This window comes from Belonocnema kinseyi, chromosome 8 (assembly GCF_010883055.1).
Source record: "Belonocnema kinseyi isolate 2016_QV_RU_SX_M_011 chromosome 8, B_treatae_v1, whole genome shotgun sequence".
Taxonomy (NCBI): Eukaryota; Metazoa; Arthropoda; class Insecta; order Hymenoptera; family Cynipidae; genus Belonocnema; species Belonocnema kinseyi.
In genome coordinates this window covers 106991515-107010099 of record NC_046664.1, presented here as the reverse complement: position 1 = coordinate 107010099, position 18585 = coordinate 106991515, and the positions used below count along the sequence as shown (strand labels likewise).

At 33.0% G+C, this 18585-nt stretch overlaps 1 protein-coding gene across 1 annotated transcript in view; it reads left to right on the top strand.

The window, feature by feature from the left end:
• Nucleotides 1-1935: 1935 nt before the first annotated feature.
• LOC117177704 (lachesin-like) overlaps nucleotides 1936-18585 on the top strand; it is a 180845-nt gene continuing 164195 nt past the window's right edge. The window contains exon 1 of the mRNA XM_033368578.1: nucleotides 1936-2383. Coding sequence (XP_033224469.1) covers nucleotides 2314-2383 — 70 coding nt within the window. The 5' untranslated portion in view covers nucleotides 1936-2313. The remainder of the gene's footprint in view (nucleotides 2384-18585) is intronic.

The following is an 18585-nucleotide window of genomic DNA, read 5'->3' as shown; positions in this document are numbered from 1 at the left end:
GCACTATGAAATTGCGAACATTGTTTAAAATAACTTTAATCGACCTAGAATCAACCGTTCTCAACTTATTTTTAGAAACATGGTACTGTTTAACAATTTTGAATATGGCGGCCGTTGCACATACGGTTGGGGACTTTTTACAGTATCTTTATAAAGCCAACCACAACGCATGTGTATAAAAATTATACTTTCCTGGATTTTTTAAAGTGAAATGTGTTTCCCGTTGACTGGACTATAGAACAAAATTTAAACAAAAGGTGCTTTATGTAGGAAAAATCCAGATGAAAACCGCCGATGACACAATTACGATTTAGAGTTTTCTATAAAAAGTATCTTAGTTTCTTGAACTAACGACAATCTTTTTTCTAAAAATAATAAGAAATATAATGTTCAGAATTGTAACCAAAAAACAAAAATCATTATCTTCCCTGCTTTTCATTCCAAATTGTCTCTTTATCGCACTAACCCTATTATCACACTTATGTACGCCTGAATTCCCTAAGGATATCTTTCAGGCATTACTTTTAAGTGCTGATTTGCTTAGCACTAGAAAAATCTGAAAAAGAAAACGCAGAAGTCTTTAAAAGTTCCAAAATCTCCGAGCATTTTATCTGAAAAAAGACCGCCAATTAAACCTCTTTTCAGAGCGAAACCATGAAACATGTCATCCCTTAGATTTCAAGGCTTCATAATAAATTCAATAATCGTCGAAGGATAAAGAATAAAAGTAAGTATTGACAAAACTCAGAAAGCGAACAACTAAAGAAAACTAAAGTCAAAGGTAAAATCGAATAATTTTAAATGTGTAAGAATAAATAGTTTAATATTTTCTATTTGTAACCCTATGATAATTTATAATCAACTTAATTAATTTTAGTAAATTACACTAAGGTACAAAACTTGATCAAATTCGTGTTTGTTCTATTTTTATGAAATTTATTGATTTTTGAGCTCTGATTCCGATATTAACCTTCTTTTTTCGTAGCATCAATATTTCCTGACATATTCAAGGTTTAATGTTCAATGTCACAGAAACAATGATAAAATCAAATTGCGCTCTTGGAAAATGGTAAAAAAGCATAAGGTCATTTTTCTAAAGGGTAGTACATGCATCAGGCTTTAACTGCTGCCCTTTTAGCATCTTTAGCATTTTCTACTTGTTTAATACAAGGTTTCAGAAACAGCGAAAAAATCCATATTTTCAGTTTTTAAACCTTTTTTTTCTGAAACGCGCGAAAGGAGAGAACATTTCTGAAATAAATCTAACTACATAAAAGAAGCGATGAAATTCTGAAGACTAACCGAATTTTTCGAAACCTCTGATTCCTTCCTTTGAAAAATATCTACGATTCATAAAGCTATAGTTGCGGGTACCAAACCTTCGATATGAATAGTCGAATTTTTTCGTTATGAATATCGGGAACTGGAAAGGGGGCTTGAAAGTAGCCAGTTTTTTGGAGAGTGTGTAGACACTCCCATAATTATTTTTAAAGTCAAACTTGCATCGGAAAAACTTTGTGCCTTAAAATTGCAAGACTTCGAAATAAATTTAATAGTCATAAAAGAAGGAAAAGGAAATAAATATAAATCGAAAAAGGTAAGAAGTCGGAAAGTGAATAAAGGAAAAAGCAAAAAACAATAGTCTTTTTTTCGAAGGCGCATCATTCTGCAGATATTCACGAAAGTCTTGCAATATGGGTTGGTTGCACCAAAAGTACTAATTCATGATATAAACAAATAATAGGAACAGCGGTGTTACTGAGAAGCTGAACTAACATAAGCGGTCGGAGTGAGCGAGAAGGTGTAGTGTGACTGGGTGGGAAGCCGAGAGGATTCAGATCGTAAAGTTGTCGCGCGCCTGCGTGGATCCCGGGCGGGCGCGGGCAGTTCTACAGGAGCCCGGCACCAGGGTTCATAGAGCTTCGCCCGGGCCGTCGCGACGTCGAGCGCTCCCCCTGAAATCTCGTTGCGCTCGCGAAAGAGTCGAGCAATTAAGTTCCCTTCGCCGCGAAATCAGTACGCTTCGTGAAAACGCGCGGGAACGTTCTCCACCCTTTGAAGATAACCGCCAGTGTTCTCAGAAAATAAAAAAGGGGCACGATTATGTGACCAGGATAGAAGCCGGGACGTGATCGAGCACATGTTCCGGGATGCACGAGGTCCCGTAGGAAACGTGCAAAACGTACAAACCTAGGGGATAGATATTTAGGATAGATGCGAAAATAAGGAAGTGAATAAAGGAAGAAACTGTCAATTTCAGTGTCCTGAAATGTCATCGACTTCCCATACGTCGTCGAGGTTGATCATCTCACCATGAGGACCTCCTCTTGCATAAACTACTACTTACTGTGCCTCGTCTGCTGGATACTCTTGGGCATATCTGGTAAGCTTCGAGGCAATTATCTTCTATTTCTTTTTCTTCCCAAATGGTGTCTAAAGTGGTGTGCATTATTTTTAAATAATTTGCGAAATTGAAAGTCGAAAGAGAGAGAGAGACACAGATTAATAAAAAGGTGATTGTGCAAAACAGTTCAGGAATATTGTGTACAAATGGAATTTTTTGCCACATCTACAATACTTCGTCCCCAAGAATGTTTACCCCATTCCAAAATCTAAAAATTGGTGCAAGATTTGTCTGAGGTATGTGGAATATCTTTGAGAAAGGAACTCGAGAAGGATGTTATTAATATACAAAACAGTCCAGGAATTTGGTGTACAAATTGAAGATATTGTTATGCCATACTGACAATACTTCTTCCCCGACAATATCTGCACAGTTCTCAATTCGAGAATGATTGAAAGAATTGTACGAGATTTGTCTGAGGATTGCTAAATACTTCTGGGAATGGAAATTGGAACAGTGGGTGAAAAAACACTTGAGAAAGAGGTTATTAAAGCCGGTCGGCAGGTCAGCTGGCGCATCGCGATTTCGTATACTCCATAACACTTGAATCGTTCTTCTCTTGATTCAAAGAAAACGTTTATCCGGATCTGTCGATCGGATGGGGTTACAGGAGTATGCAAACAGTCAAGACTCCCTGTCTTGAGGTGTTCAGCTAACTCCACTCGAGATTCCTTGCTACTGCTTTGCAAGTCCTGAGCACTCGTAACCCATGAATCACTTTCAGAATTGCCAAGACTCCTCAAAGAAGATACCAGTGAGCTCACTTTGAAACAACTGATTTAGAGCTTTTACTTGAGATAATAGTAATAAATTACAAGCTTAAAGATTTAACAACCCGTTGGCAGATAATTAGTTCTTTAAAGGCTATGAGATATCGAAAATGTGGTTGCTTTGTGAAATCTTAGGCGTGGTTTATAGTATCTGCCAGTTTAGAGATTAAGTTTGAAGTTGATGAAGTTTGAGGATGATGAAATTTGTTATGGGTTTGAGGTTTCCAATGTCTCAAGAGCCCTGTGGACGTTATCTTGTCAGCGGGTTGATGAGGGTGACCACATGTAAATCGAAACTCACGTTATTCTTATAGATAAAGCATTTTTCCCCAAATGTCATCAAAATCTTTTAAAGTCGAATATCTTTCTTACTTTATGGCAAAAATTGTGAGTAATGAACTGGTCAAATTTTGTTCCTTTTACAATTGATTTTTATTGTCCTGAACTGTTATTTTTACATGAATAGAAAGTGAACTCGAAACTACATAGAGAGAAATTTCGTAGATTAATTCACGGTACTACTACTTGATTTTATCACACTTTGCGCGAGAACTAAAATCTCGGAAACCTTGGATTTAAAGCATAGGTCTCGAAGTTTCAGGGATTAGGCCACGCTTTTTTGCTCTTTGGTCTCGAATTCTATGCTTCTAGAGCTCAGAGTTCGATACTTTAAAACGCATCAAAATTGGAACTCTAAAATCACTCGCCTCCGTGAATTAATCTCTTGAAATTTCTCTCAGTGCAGATATTTTGTTTAATCTTTAAAAATATAGACATCATAGAGGAAATACAAAAAGAAATTTTTCGTAGAATTTTGTCTATTTTTCTCAATTTTTATCATTTAAAAACAACACTGGATAATATATCAGAAAATAGATTAAGTGTGTTGCATATTCAAACTCGGAAACAATTTCAAGCTGTAAACTGATTTCGTAGATGTATCTAGTAGTTTACGCGAAAAATTACATTTTTTTATTTTAACACTGGAAAAATAATTGATTTCCTTATTAAGCCTAACCATTTTTTCCGGTTTTAAAATATCCGTGGAGTATGATCCATATTAAGATAACTACATTTATTGGAACTGAATATGCAAGCACTTTTAGGTTAAACCTAATCGATACTAGCCGCTCATAGACTTTCTTTTTATATTTTTTAAAAATCAATGTCAAGATGAAAATCAAGTCTGGTAAATAGTCCAAAAATTTTGTTAAAAGTGACATCAAATGATAGTATGAGATCATAAATATATTTCTCATTGGAAATAATAAAAATTATTCTTATTTTCCATTTGAATGAAATAAGAATAAATTTTGAAAATGTTTTCTTTTATACCATAAAGCTCTTTTTCTTCTGTCAAAAGCAATTCTTTTTTTTATTCTACAGGTGTTTCTTAATAAATGGTCACTTTTTAAAGAGATTTAAATAATTCACCACTTTTAATAAGACAGATGAGATTTTCTCGACGAATTCAATACTTGACGGGTGGCAGTACAAAACTATATAACCAACTAATTCGGAATTTTTCAGGAGAACGAATGAATATTCTGTAAAATAGAAATCATTGAGAGTATAGAAGCATATAACCGGATAAATTCCCGACATTTTTAAGCCCAGAACGAACACTCCATCTATATGTTAAAGAAGGAGCCACCAGGGAATTTCAATTTTTTACTACAAAAACAAAAACTTGCTCTGGAACCAGTAAAATATTTTATTCCAAGAAAATAAAATTTTGGTATGCCAGTATCGCAGTTTGGTTTGGTTTATTCTATTTTTTGTAATGAACAAGAAATTATTATTTCGAAGAATATTGATAAAGCACAAAAATCATTATGGCGCTATAATCCTACGGTCAAATTGTAACTCAAATTTAAAAGAATCTTTCAACAGGAAGTGTGTTTAATTTTTCAAGAATTTTATGATACAATAAACATATTTTTGTAAAAAAAATGGTTATCTGGTTCTCTAGTCAATATTTTAACATGCATTTAAATGGCCATTTTTTCAGAAACAATTTTTTATTTAACAGAGGCAAACTATTTACTTTTATTATTATTTATGTATTATGTGCGAAACAATACAAAGGTCATTCCTTCTATAAATATGCATTTTCCGTGTGAATTTTGAAAATAAAGAAATATATGTCGGGAAGTCCTGCGAAATTTGGAAAGCTCTTTAATCTATTAAAACAAAGTTTATCTAATCCCCAGCATAGAAAAAATAAACTATTTTTTTTTTTGCCGATCATTTACTTCTTCTCTGTAACCAATATTTGAAAATGCAATCAAAACGAATATTAAAATAAAAAATGTATATATCTTTTTATTTTTTAGTTAGTTTGGAAGATTTTCGCATTTTTCTAAGTCACGGTCAAAATTATTATTTCCGGATTCGATTGCCGAATAATATAACCGGAAATGGGTATATTTCATGTTCGTATAAAATGTACGTGCGCTTATGACGCTCTGGACTGATTTAGATGCTTTTTTTACCGAAAAGCGGATTTCGAAGATTCAACTTCAAAAATTTCCCAGCGGCCTGTTTTTCAACCAGAGTTGAAGTACCTGGACCAACCTGAAATTCAATTAACGGATTGCCTAAAATTTCCAGGAATTTTCGGTGAATTTAGCTGTAATGTATGGTAACTTAACATAAATAACCAAAAATTTCTGGTAACTTTTAAAAATGTTAAATAAACTTTCGGACCTATTCAGGTTTTTGATTTTTGGACTGGCTTGGATTTTCGGGTCTTCGGATCGGGTTGCGAATTCGAAACCGGACCCGAAGTAATTTTATCACTAGTAATTGAGGTGCAATTGAGGTGCAATTTTAATTTATAAATTGATACCTCAATTTTGCAAGTTACTTAAAAATTCGTTCCTCGAAGTAAATAAATCAATCATCTGTTTAACCTTAAGCAAAACATGAAAACCGATATAAAAAATGTCAATCCTAAATCAGTTCGTAACTAGCCTGACAGGCATTGAACTCTACAGTCGAGGCTTTGAAACTAATTCTACCATCAACTTCGTCCAAGTTCCTCTGAGTCGAGTTAAATCAAAATCAAGAATTAGTAGTTGATTCTATTGCTCAAGTGAAATTACCGTTCTGAATTTCTGACTGGGAATTAGGATCATAAAACGGATAAGCTGATGTCGTCTAAAAGGAAGGTAGAAAATCGATCGCAATTCAGCATAAAATTTTTTATGCATCTCTAAATTTAGGATACGGCTATAGCACCTTTTCGATCATTCTGTTTTAAAGCTGTAAAACGATAGCTTTCATAGTGACTCTAAAACGAGAATGACATGAAAATGTTATGCTTCTCTGAATTAGTTAGAAGGCCGCTCCACTTAAGGGGGGAGATAACTCTAGAATTTCCAAAAAATCTATTTTTTTTCTTTCATATTTTGAGTGTATAACATGTTAGAAATATACTGTGAAAAGGAAAAAGGAAAATATTAAATATTTATGGAGATATCGTCAAAAATGTCAGAGTCCGCATACCGTCACTAATCAGGTAGTCGGAGCGCTTGGATCGAAGCAATGTTTCTTAAACAATAGGTTTGTATATTTTTTTGTCCCATAAATTCTGGGAAGGCTGATTACTGCGTTACTACGTTACTACGTTTATTAAGTGTACCCGGAATCACCGATTGATCGGCAAGTCACTGAAACTTATTAGTAACGAATCTTTAAACGTGATTATCTCGAGATTGTCTTTTCAAAAACTGCTCGTGCTGTAACTTAAAAAGTTATTGACCGATTAGGCTCAAATTTGCAGGGGTTTCTCTTTATGGTAATATCGGAAGGATGTACCTAAAAGTTTAAAAGTTTAAAAGTTTAAAGATGTGTTTAAACACATAAGTAATCGAACAAAAAAACCTTTTTTATATAAGATAAATGGAAAAATGTTGACAGCTGCAGCAGTTTTCGATGCCTCGGAGCAGACGTTTGAAGAAATATTCAGCAGGGTCGCCATTTTGTAAAAAAAAATCACATGTTTTTTTACACTTTAACAATTTAAGAAAAATATGTTAAAATTAATAAATGATCTAGTTATTTTATCAATTAAAAAAAAATCAATAAAATTAATTGATTTTACCCTTTCTAAAGGTATCTCCCCCCTTAATTATCGCATTAGAGCCATTACGCCAGCTACTCCTGCTGCGTTAACTCCAATATGAAAATATATTAGACTTCATCCTTAGGAAAATGATATCACCCTCGATCACCTGTTTGAGACTTGATTATTATCATTTTTATATTTTTTTAGTCGCTTCTTAATCAATCAATTATATATTTTTGCTGTGATCTTTAGTCATTGTTACTTCGTTTCTAAATTTGGGTTGGGATTATATTCCTGCTTGAAAAAACTTAAAATTGATTCTTTATATAAAATTATAAAACTATCTTCATTTTTTTATTAATAGAACGTTTCATTTCATTATTGTTAAATAGAAATACAAAGTTCCTGATTAAACGTTGCAAATTAGTACTGTCTTTATACCCTAAACAAAATTCGAAAATATACGCATGCAAAAGTATACTGTAATCAGAAAAAAACAATTACGAATTTTTTAGAACTGCCCCTTTTCGAAATAAACATTGATAATTTGAATGTTTGGATGAGAATCATATCTTACGAAAAAAATCTTTCATGCAAAAAATTCCGCCAAGTAAAGAGTTGTCAGTACATTTAACATATGAGGTGTGGACTGAAAGTTCATGGACTGATCGTACCCAATATCTTATTTTAATTATTTCGAAGCGAGGATGTAATCACCCTTCGTTCACTCTCCTCCTGATAGAATACACTTTATTCAACGTTTAATTCATTCTTGAAAGCAGTGTTGCAGGATCCACGTGTTCTCCGAACTGTGCACGTCGCACACGTTCACGCAGTTTCTTTAGGACTTACAGATACAATTTTGACTTAAACATAGTTTAACCTGCTAGAACATATTCATGATGAAAAACTCCCCGAATCTCGAAAAAAACGATGAGCATGGTCTTGATTTTTTAACGCCACGACCAAAAGTACGTTCACAAAAATAGGTACCAAAAGCAGATATCTCACTCGACCGTGACCAAACTTTTACTAAGTACATGTGACACTAAGTTGCATCACTGCAGAAACCTACAGCACTGTCATTGGGCAGAAAAAAATGCAGTCTATGAAGTTTTTGTCCACACCTTTTAGTTTGAGAAATTAAAGTCATCCAAGAAATTCTAAATGACATCTAAATTTTTTAAATAAATTTTTAAAAATACAGAAACCTTAAGAATATATTGAAAATGGCGAGATTATTATAATTTAAAAAAAAAATCTCGCAAAGATTTCATTTGTTTCTTTGGCACATTCTAAAATTTCCTGTAATTTGCACATTCTCATCCTAATGAGAAGGTATTATTTTATGTAAAATTTAACCTTATCAGTGTTCATCAAATCCCTTTGATTTGAGACACCCTGAGTCAGAAAAAAAACCACATTTTTACGAAGTTATCTGTACGTATGCATGTCTGTATGTACGTCTTTTTGTCTTTATCCTATAGGAAGGATAACTTTTGGAAAACTGATTAGATTGCTTTCAGCAAGATCCGAAAAAAATTATGAGGCAAACATTATTTATCCAAAAAAGTTCTAACAATATTTTGTTCATCATTTTTTGATAGTAAGCGTAGTTTTTGTTTTAATCGTAAAAAAATAACATTAGAAATAGAAAACTTAAATTTTTGAACAAACGACACAAGTTGTGTAGCCAATACAAACAACAAAGCTTCAACGATAATTAACATGTCTTGGACCAGCAGTTCATTAATTATTAACAACTAATTAACATCCTTGCCATGTGTGTTAAAATTTGCTATGTATAAATCCATAAACTACAAGTACACATTTTTGACAATTTAAGAATTTTAAATATTACTATATAGTTTTATGGTGTTTTTTCACATTTTGGCATATCAAAGTTAAATTATGACACCACAGAAAAAACGAAAGATAAAGTTTACGTCGATTCCGGGTGAAAGATTCACCGCGACAAAAATTAACCTTGCCGGATAAACTTTACATGAATCGAAGATAATTTCCAATTTTTAACCGTGCCTGGATAATCTTTCACCTTATAATCGCTCTATTTTTATTCGCGATGTAGCTAGAAATCCGGTGCCAGCGCTATCTATCGCCGTTTAACTTCATTAATTGGAGAGAACTGGGTATTCCCATATCTCAGTTGATCAGTTGCTTTTTACGCTTTTTGCTAAATGGTATTAAAAAAGTTCTAATTCCTGTACAACAATCTAATTTATTTCGTAGGAGATATATCAGTACGGATAAAATTTTTTCGTATTTTTTGTTCGCTGATTCTATATGTTTTACCGAAATTGGCACAATTCATCGTGATGCAGTAGACGAGATCAGAATTATTCTCCTAACCTCAGTGGAACTTTCGCCGAAATCTGTTTAATTTTTAACCGTTTGCAAGTGTTTCCTGCGAAAAATTCTAACTTTTGTTTTTTCTGTATTGTTTTAAATCTGCTCCCCCGATTTATAACTCGAATTCGCTCATACTTTGCCATTTTCCCATTGCTGCTAAGGATGCTATAGCAGACGACAGATTTTATTCCATCGTAGGATAAACTTTCGCCAAATAGAATGTAAACTTTAACAGCGGAAAATTTTACATTCAACAAAATTTAACTTCAGTTTTTTCTGTGACGTTTATATTTATGGACTCTTGTTGATAAAGTTGCGTTGTTTCATGTTGTTTATACAGCTCTTAATGTACTTTTGTAATCCTGAGGAGGTCCTATGTTGTGTGGTCAAAATGATGAAAAAACGAATTTTTTAAATAGTAGCCAAAAAACGAAAACTCCAAACGTCTTTTTTATTACGCTAGGTAACAAAATTTTGTTTTTCATCATTTGATAGGACATTTTAGTTTTTGTTGTGGAATACGAACAGATTTAAAAAATGAAAAACTCATTTTTAAGTTTTTACTAAAACCTTCTATCAATCAAACCAAAATTGCTAAAGGTTTCTAATAGGGCTGAAATTGAAGCCTGATGCATGCACTATGACTTGGTTTTCAAAAAAATTTTATGTTTTTTCAAGTTTTTGCACATGCGCAATATGATAAATTTTTATTTTGTATGTGATCTTGGATGTTAAATCTTGAATATCTCCGAAAATAATGATACTACAAAAAAGAAGGCCAGTTTCAGAATCAGCGCTTTAAAATATAGAAATAAATAGCATAAAAATAAAATGAAGACGAATTTTATGAAATTTGTTACTTAGTGTTATAGATCAATGTTTGAAAAATGATTATATTTAGAATTAAGAAGGAACATTATTTTAAATTTCCCGGTGAAGTTACAGTGTTATATTTTATTGGCATTAAATCAGGGATCGAAACCTAGAATAAAAGAATGCAATAAACCTAGGCTGTTATTTTCAATCCAGAATAAATCAATTATCCGCCTCGAACCAAAATGATACAATTAGCCTGAATAAAAGAAGTAGAGTATAAAAAACGGAATATAAAAAAGCGTAAAAAAGCAAAGATAGAGAAATTCATCAAGAATTGGCTAAATTCGTCTCTCCTCCTGATCCGTATTCTGTCGAGAGCATCTGATTGGACTGACCCTGTTCTCGTAATTGAATCAATCGGTGAAATTCAATTGCATGCCGGAACCCGCACTGGAGCCTACGCCGCTGTCTAAGTCGGAAGAGATTGTTCAGTGGATATAAATTCGTATACATATATACGATGAGTAGTATATTCTCGACTATGAAAATATAGGCGCTTGCATCCTCGGAGCCCTCGGCCTGCGACCCTATTATCGGCATAACCAATCCCCGTCTACACTTCCTTCCGTTGTGTTAAAAATGTGCACAAGCCACCCCAACACAATATGTATTATATAGAATTAAGGCTTGACAAATGCCAGGGGGAGCCGCATACTCATTTGGCACCCGACAAAAGCAAGGGTATTGTAATTTTCTTTTCTGGCCTCTTCTCTTCTCCTCTCCTCTTTCCATCTCTTCACCAGACCACGAGACATTAAAGTGATCGAATCCAAAGTGACGCTTGGTTTAGCGACAGTTCAAGTCTTCGTTAAATCAGAGGGTCGTAAGAGTAAATAAACTTCCCTGCTTTCCTTCCTGATCCCGATGTCAAAAATTCCTGCAACGATCCAATCGACTTAGCAAAGTGTCGAAGAGATTTTTTGAGAAGGGTCGTCTACCAGTCGATGTGACCGACGGTTTAACGCTTTTTCACACCTTCTGATTTTCTATGATGAGGAAATTTTCGCTTAATTGGATATTTTCTTGATTAGGATTTTTCTCATTTGCAGTTTCCTTACTTGCATTCTTGTTGAAATGTGTAAAATAACTATTAGGTTTAAATAATAAGAAATATTATTACTATTTTAATATTAATATTTTGTTCGATTTCCAAAGAAATAACTTTTTCATAAGCAGTGTTGATTTACTCAAGCTGTCGTTTTACTCAGCTGTTGTTTTATTCAAGCAAAAATTCAGTCGAAAGGATAGTCTTTTTGAATAATGAGAACCAAGCTTGCAGTTTTTACGAAAAAAAAGGTTTTGGAAAATTTCATTAAATTAGGAAAATCGTCATTGTTATAACGTGGGTATTCCTCCCTGAAAAGAGAAAAATATCAAATAATTTATCATTATTTCTTTGAAAAAGTAGTAGACTAGTTATCGAATATTGTACAAAATGATAAGCTAACTTTGAAAATGAATAACGTTAAAGTAAACAGAATGTCGTTTTTAAACGTCCATTTTTTCAAAAACAAACAAATATTGTGAAGTACTTCATCAATATCGAAAAAAAGTTTTCCGACAATGAAACGTTTCATTTATGCAAGCACAATCAGTATCAACTATCATGATTGAAAACTTCTACTTTCATTTATTAACCCTAACCATGGATGGTAAATAGTCAAAAACAAACCAAGCTATCTGATTTGTGATATCAGGCATACATACTACTCTCATTAAATCACATGAATGAATTATAAAAATGCATCCGCGTGGCTGATGATACATATCGGGACAGCCCCGTTGTCCAAAAATTCCTAAGATATATTGATCTATAACAATCTTCAGTCTAAGGTTTTCTTTGCAGTTTAATCATAATCAACTAAACTATAGAAACGTAATTTTTATTATTTTTCTACAAATTTTGATATGAATGACAATACTTGTTCTCCTCAAATAATCTTAATTCATTATTTGTTACCAAAAACTAAATAAACTTTTTTCATTTTTTATTTTCTCCTCTCATTTTTATTATTGCTTCCTCTTCTTTTTTAATATTATATTCTTCGTATATTTTTTTTATTTTCAATGCTTACTTCCATTCTTTATTATTATCAAAAATTTTCGTTTTTTATTTATGCTTTGAATGCCTATTTCTCGTTTTCATTGTCCCTTTTTATCTTTATTTCCTTCCCCTATTTATTTACACAAAGTACTGTTTGTATCTTTGATTTACTGCCTAATTTGTAAATAATAGTTCTTATTTTTAGAATAAATTCTTTTTTAATTTTTTTTCCACTATTGCATCAAATGAGAAAAGAGATTGAATACAACAAAATTTGTTGATGACTTCTTATAGAACATTCGTGACTGATTCTAATGGTATTTCCAGGAGGAAGTTCATTTGAAAAAATCACCCTAACTGTATTATAGGGGGTTGGCTCGATGACTTTCCAGAATATTGTAGAAAGCAAGGAATAGGGAATCGACTTTTTGCCAAGCTTTTTGCGCGGCCTGATTTTGCAAGTGGGTACTTACTTTTCTGCGACGTTAATGCCAGTCATTGTTCTCGAGGTATAGAAATGGATTAAAGATTTTGCCTGACTGCTAATTGTGGTAAATAATCACTAAGCATGAATATAAAAGGAAAAAATGTTCCCGATCTTTCATTGTTTTATAAAGTGAGCATTGCCCTGCGCAAGGAAAATCAAATTCATCCCGAAAAATGAGACCAGCGAAATAAAAACTGAAAATTTCTTTATACCAGCTTTGCATTATGTAGGAATAATAACAAGAGGAAATTCGATGATTAAAATAACTTTTAATTTTTAGTTGACACTATAACAAAATTTAATTATTTGAAGTTTTAAAGTAGCAAATTTGGAAACTCACAAACTAAATTCTAACTCATGTCGCTGTTACCCGGTTTGAATAATTTTGAATAAAAGTAGGTAGAATTTAATGATGCAAACTACTAACAAGTATTACTTCCAAGATATATGGGACTCTCAAATAATTAATTGTTAACTTCAAGTTCCATTTTCACATCAAACTAAAAAGATTTTATATAGTAATTTTGATGGACACTTCGAACTGTTCTTCAAAAGTGTGGTATAAAGTTTTTTTAGGGCAGTTATTAAGTTATAGCGGTATAAAGTGTCGCTTGACGGACTGGCAAAAGCTGTCAAAAAGCAACTATTTCATCCCAGTGACGGGAAAAAACCTTTTTAGTTGCGTTTGGAAAGTTTCCGTCAGTCTATTTTTGATAATGTTTTTTTTTTCAAAATTGGTTGTATATTTTGAATTCTTGTTTTCAAGATTATTACAGGTTGACAAGTTTTTTTCTTCTCTTAATTTGTCCAGAATTTTTCGTGAGACTAACCCATTTTCCAGCTCGTTTAGGGTTAGTGTTAAGGAAAATTGAGTAATACTGGTCAGCGCCTTCTCTATTTATCGTCAAATATAAATTTTATGTTAATAGATACAGAGGATATCTGCTCATTTTCGCCCACCGAATTCCCGGTTCTCCCCGGTTGTAAATATAAAGTTTTCTCTTAGTAGAAGCAAGAATAAAATTCATTAAACGTATGGGTTTCCTTTGTGTAATTTTTCATATTGTCATCTCTTATTATTTTAAACTAAATAATATTGTTTTAATTTACAGCGCCGAGTCATAATAAGTACAATTAGATTACAACAATTGCCTCAGATATTTCACCGCACGATGTTGACTCTCTTCAGTTAATAAATCAGACAAGTTTATTACACGTAATTGGGAAATATAATACAATTTCGAAATCTTAATTATCTGCGTCTATTTGGTCAACATGTCAGTAGTTATCTTTTATGAAAATATCTATGTTTGATTAATTATCCCAGAGTAATTACAATTAACTATTTCTAATATTTTAATTATAATGACATGTTTTTACAAGATAGTTAATGTAAAATTCACTAAGTATTAAAATAAATAACCTAACAGTGCTTTTTTTGTGTCCGTTAAACTGGCAGGACCACATTACAAAAATGGCTGAAAAACCTACAGGGAATTTAGGGCTCATTTAGGGCTAATTTAATGCCCTATTACCAAATTTAATGCTCATCATTTAAACAAAAAAACTTGTGGTCATGCTAGCTAAACGTTAAGCTAGCACAGCAACACATAGAAAAAAATAAAAATTTCTCAAAATATCTTTGCTATATAACTTAGGGCTAATTTATGACTCACTTAATGCACTATTGTCAAATGTAATGCCCCGCAATTTTTCGAAAAAACCTGTGATCAAGCTAGCCTAACGTTAAGGTAGCAGGACCATCCAGAGAAAAAACAACTTAGGCATTATTTCTTTCCAAAATAATTTAGGGCTCATTTAGAGCACATTTAAAGCCCTATTGCTAATTTCATGCTACGCATTTTTATTTAAACCTGTGTTTCTGCTATTTTAACTTAAAACTAGCAGGACGACACATAGATCAAAAAAATTTGAACAATATTTCTTTGCACTATAATTTAGGGCTCATTTAGAGCTCATTTAGAGCTCATTTAATGCCCTATTGCCAAATTTGATGCTCCGTACTTCAAAGAAAGACCTGTGGTTCTGCTATCTTAACGTTAAGCTAGCAGGATCACACATAGAAAAAGAAGACTTGGACAATATTTCTTTGCACTATAATTTAGGGCTCATTTAGGGGTAATGTAATGCCCTACTGCCAAATTTGATGCTCGGCATTAAAAAAAGAACAAAAAACCTGTGGTTCTGCTATCTTAACGTTAAGCGAGTAGGACCACATATAGAAAAAAATGACTTCAACAATATTTCTTTGCACTAGAATTTAGAGCTCATTTAGAGCTCATTTAATGCCCTATTGCCAAATTCGATGCTCCGCACTTTTAAAAAAGACCTGTGGTTCTGCTATCTTAACGTTAAGCTAGCAGGACCGCTCTCAGAAAAAAAGACTTGGACAATATATATTTGCAACTATACTTTAGGAGTCATTTAATGCCACATTGCCAAATTTGATGCTCCGTTAAAAAAAACAATCTGGTGTTCGGCTATCTTAACGGTAAGACAGCAGGATCACACATAGAAAAAAAGGCGTGGACAATATTTCTTTGTACTATAATTTAGGGCTCATTTAGAGGTAATTTAATGCCCTACTGCCAAATTTGATGCTCCTTGAAAAAAAACAATCTGGTGTTCTGTTATCTTAACTTTAAGCTAGCAGGATCACACATAGAAAAAAAAAAGACTTGGACAATATTTCTTTGTACTATAATTTAGGGCTCATTTAGGGGTATTTTAATGCCCTACTGCCAAATTTGATGCTCGGCATTAAAAAAAAGAACAAAAAACCTGTGGTTCTGCTATCTTAACGTTAAGCTAGCAGGACCACATATAGAAAAAAACGACTCAGACAATATTTCTTTGCACTGTAATTTAGAGCTTACTTAGGGCTCATTTAATGCCTTGTTGCCAAATTTCATGCTCCGCACCTAAAAAACCTGTGGTCTTGGTAGATTAACGATAATGTGGCAGGACCACACGCAGAAAAAAACACCTGAGGCAATATTTCTTTGCAATATATTTGAGTGCTCATTTATGGCTCATTTTGTGTCCTAATTTTATGTTCTAAAATGCCCAATTTGATTCTCATTATTTTTTCAGAATCCTGTATTTCTGCCCTAAATTATAGTGCAAAGAAGTTTTGTCCAAATCATTTTTTACTATGTGTGGACCTGCTAGTTTAAAGTTAAGATAGCAGAGCCACAGGATTTTTTTTTATGCAGAGCATCAAATTTGGCAGTAAGGCATTCAAGGAGCCCAAAATGTGCCCTAAATTATAGTGCAAAGAAATATTGTCCAAATCTTCTTTTTTCTACGTGTGTCCCTGCTAGCTCAACGTTAAGGTAGCAAAACCACAAGCTTCTTTCTTAATGCGGAGCATCAAATTTGGCAATGGGGCATTAAATGAGCCCTAAATGAGCCCAAAATTGTAGTACAAAACAATATTCTCCAAGTCTTTTCTTTCTATGTGTAGCCCTGCTGGCTTAACGTTAAGCTAATATGACCATCGGTTTTTGTTTGGTTTAAATGAAAAGCATTAAATTTTGCAATAGGGCATTAAATTAGCCCTAAATAAGCCCTAAATTCCCTATAGGTTCTTAGTCCATTTTTGCAATGTGGATCTGCCAGCTTAACGCAACTGTTTTTCCAATCTCTCTACAAGAATCAATAATTGGTCACTAGCATCAAAGCATTTTAAGAATATTTCTAATTTTTTTGGATCAATAATCTTTTGGATTCTTTTTTAAAATTATAGTATATCATTTGAATACTTTTGAAATATTTTTCAATTTTCGAAAAAAAATAATCTAATATTTTCCCATGAATCTTAACAACTTTTTTGACTTACTTGAAACCTTTCAAAATTTTTAAAAAGCTTTAAATTTGGTTAGGAAATCTCAAAAATATACCTTTTGTTTAAAAATGTTTGAAATATCTTCAAACTTTAAATTATAGGTAGATTGGGATATTAACGTCCAGCGCGGCGCAGCGGGGCACAGTGGGGCGAAATGAAAAAAAACGATGTTCGTTTCTGTCTAAAACAGTTCAAATGCAGCATTTGTTTAAAATAATTGTTGATACATTTAACAAATTATACCCGATGACAAAAATACATCAATATGTATCACAAGTAATGAGATTCAAAGACAATCAGAAGAAAAATCGGTTCGTTTCTGCCTAAAACTGTTCAAATCATGCATTTGGTTATAATAATTGTTGATAAATTTAAAAAATTATATCAGACGACAAAAATACAGCAATGAGCATAACAGGCAATGAGATTCGAAGACAATCGGAGAAAAATTCGGTTCGTTTCTGCCTGAAACTGTTCAAATCATGCATTCGCTTATAATAATTGTTAATAAATTTAACCAATTGTATTGCTTACAACATTTTCATAATCACGTTTCACCTCATTGCTCGAAACGAGCGATTTCGATGCATACATATACTTCACCAAAACATAATCCATCATACTGGCTTTTTGTTGCAAATATTTTTTTATAACAAATAACTGGATATATCAACCAATTTTTCTTTCTTCCACCGACCCTTTTGCATCAAGCCTAAGGCCTGATGCCACTGAAAACAATTTTCACAGAGATTTCAAAAAAAATTGTGACTATTACGCAATATATTCAACTGTAGTGCATTCATAGTGAATATAATTAATTCGCGCTACCCAGAAACAAAATCTTAACCCATGTTCAAGTCGGAGTTACAGATTCGTGGTGAAACTTTTTACGGAGTTTATGTTCGGAGCTGCATTCGCGGAAGGCTTACAAACAGAAATTATTCGCCACAGAATGGCCGCAAGTCAACGCGTGCGAAACTGCGAACCCGAAAACACGAAAATTCTGGAATTCAGAATTCTAGATGGTCGCGTGTCGCACCTGTGCAATTTGTAATCTGATATTTAGAAGAGTGAAATATGTCGACGATAAAAAATGTGAGCTATAGCAGCCAGACAAAGTGCCTGAAAATTGTGATACAAAGAATTAATAAAAATGGCAGTGTGCAAACCTGAATTTCTTAAATTAATTGATGAGTTACCCAACTTTAATTGGACAATCATAAACTTGTTTATACCTGAAAATCATTCATTATCAATTTTTTAATTTTCTTATCTAATTAAAGTTGCTTAATATGTTTAATTTAAGGAATTCAGGCTTACAGAGAACAATGATTCATATTTTTACCATCAAACCTATTCAGAGAACTTTTGAGTCTATTTCGAAATATATAGTAAACAATACCTTCAGCATTCCTTTTTTATCGATATTTACTCCTTCAAACCAACTCCTCGTGGTTTCGTGGGACTTCTATAGGGTCAGAACGGAGTTTATTAAAATAACTCCAAGCAGTGCAGTTAGTGAGTTATTTCCAAAATAGTTACATTTTAACTCGTCTTCTTCTGCTCCGCTTGCCATTTATTCAAAGCGGTGAGACTTTTACAGGGTATGCTTCGAAGTTCATTTAACTCTGCATTTTTAACAGTGTACGCATTAATTAGGGGCCATCCATATACCACGTGGACAGTTTTGGGGG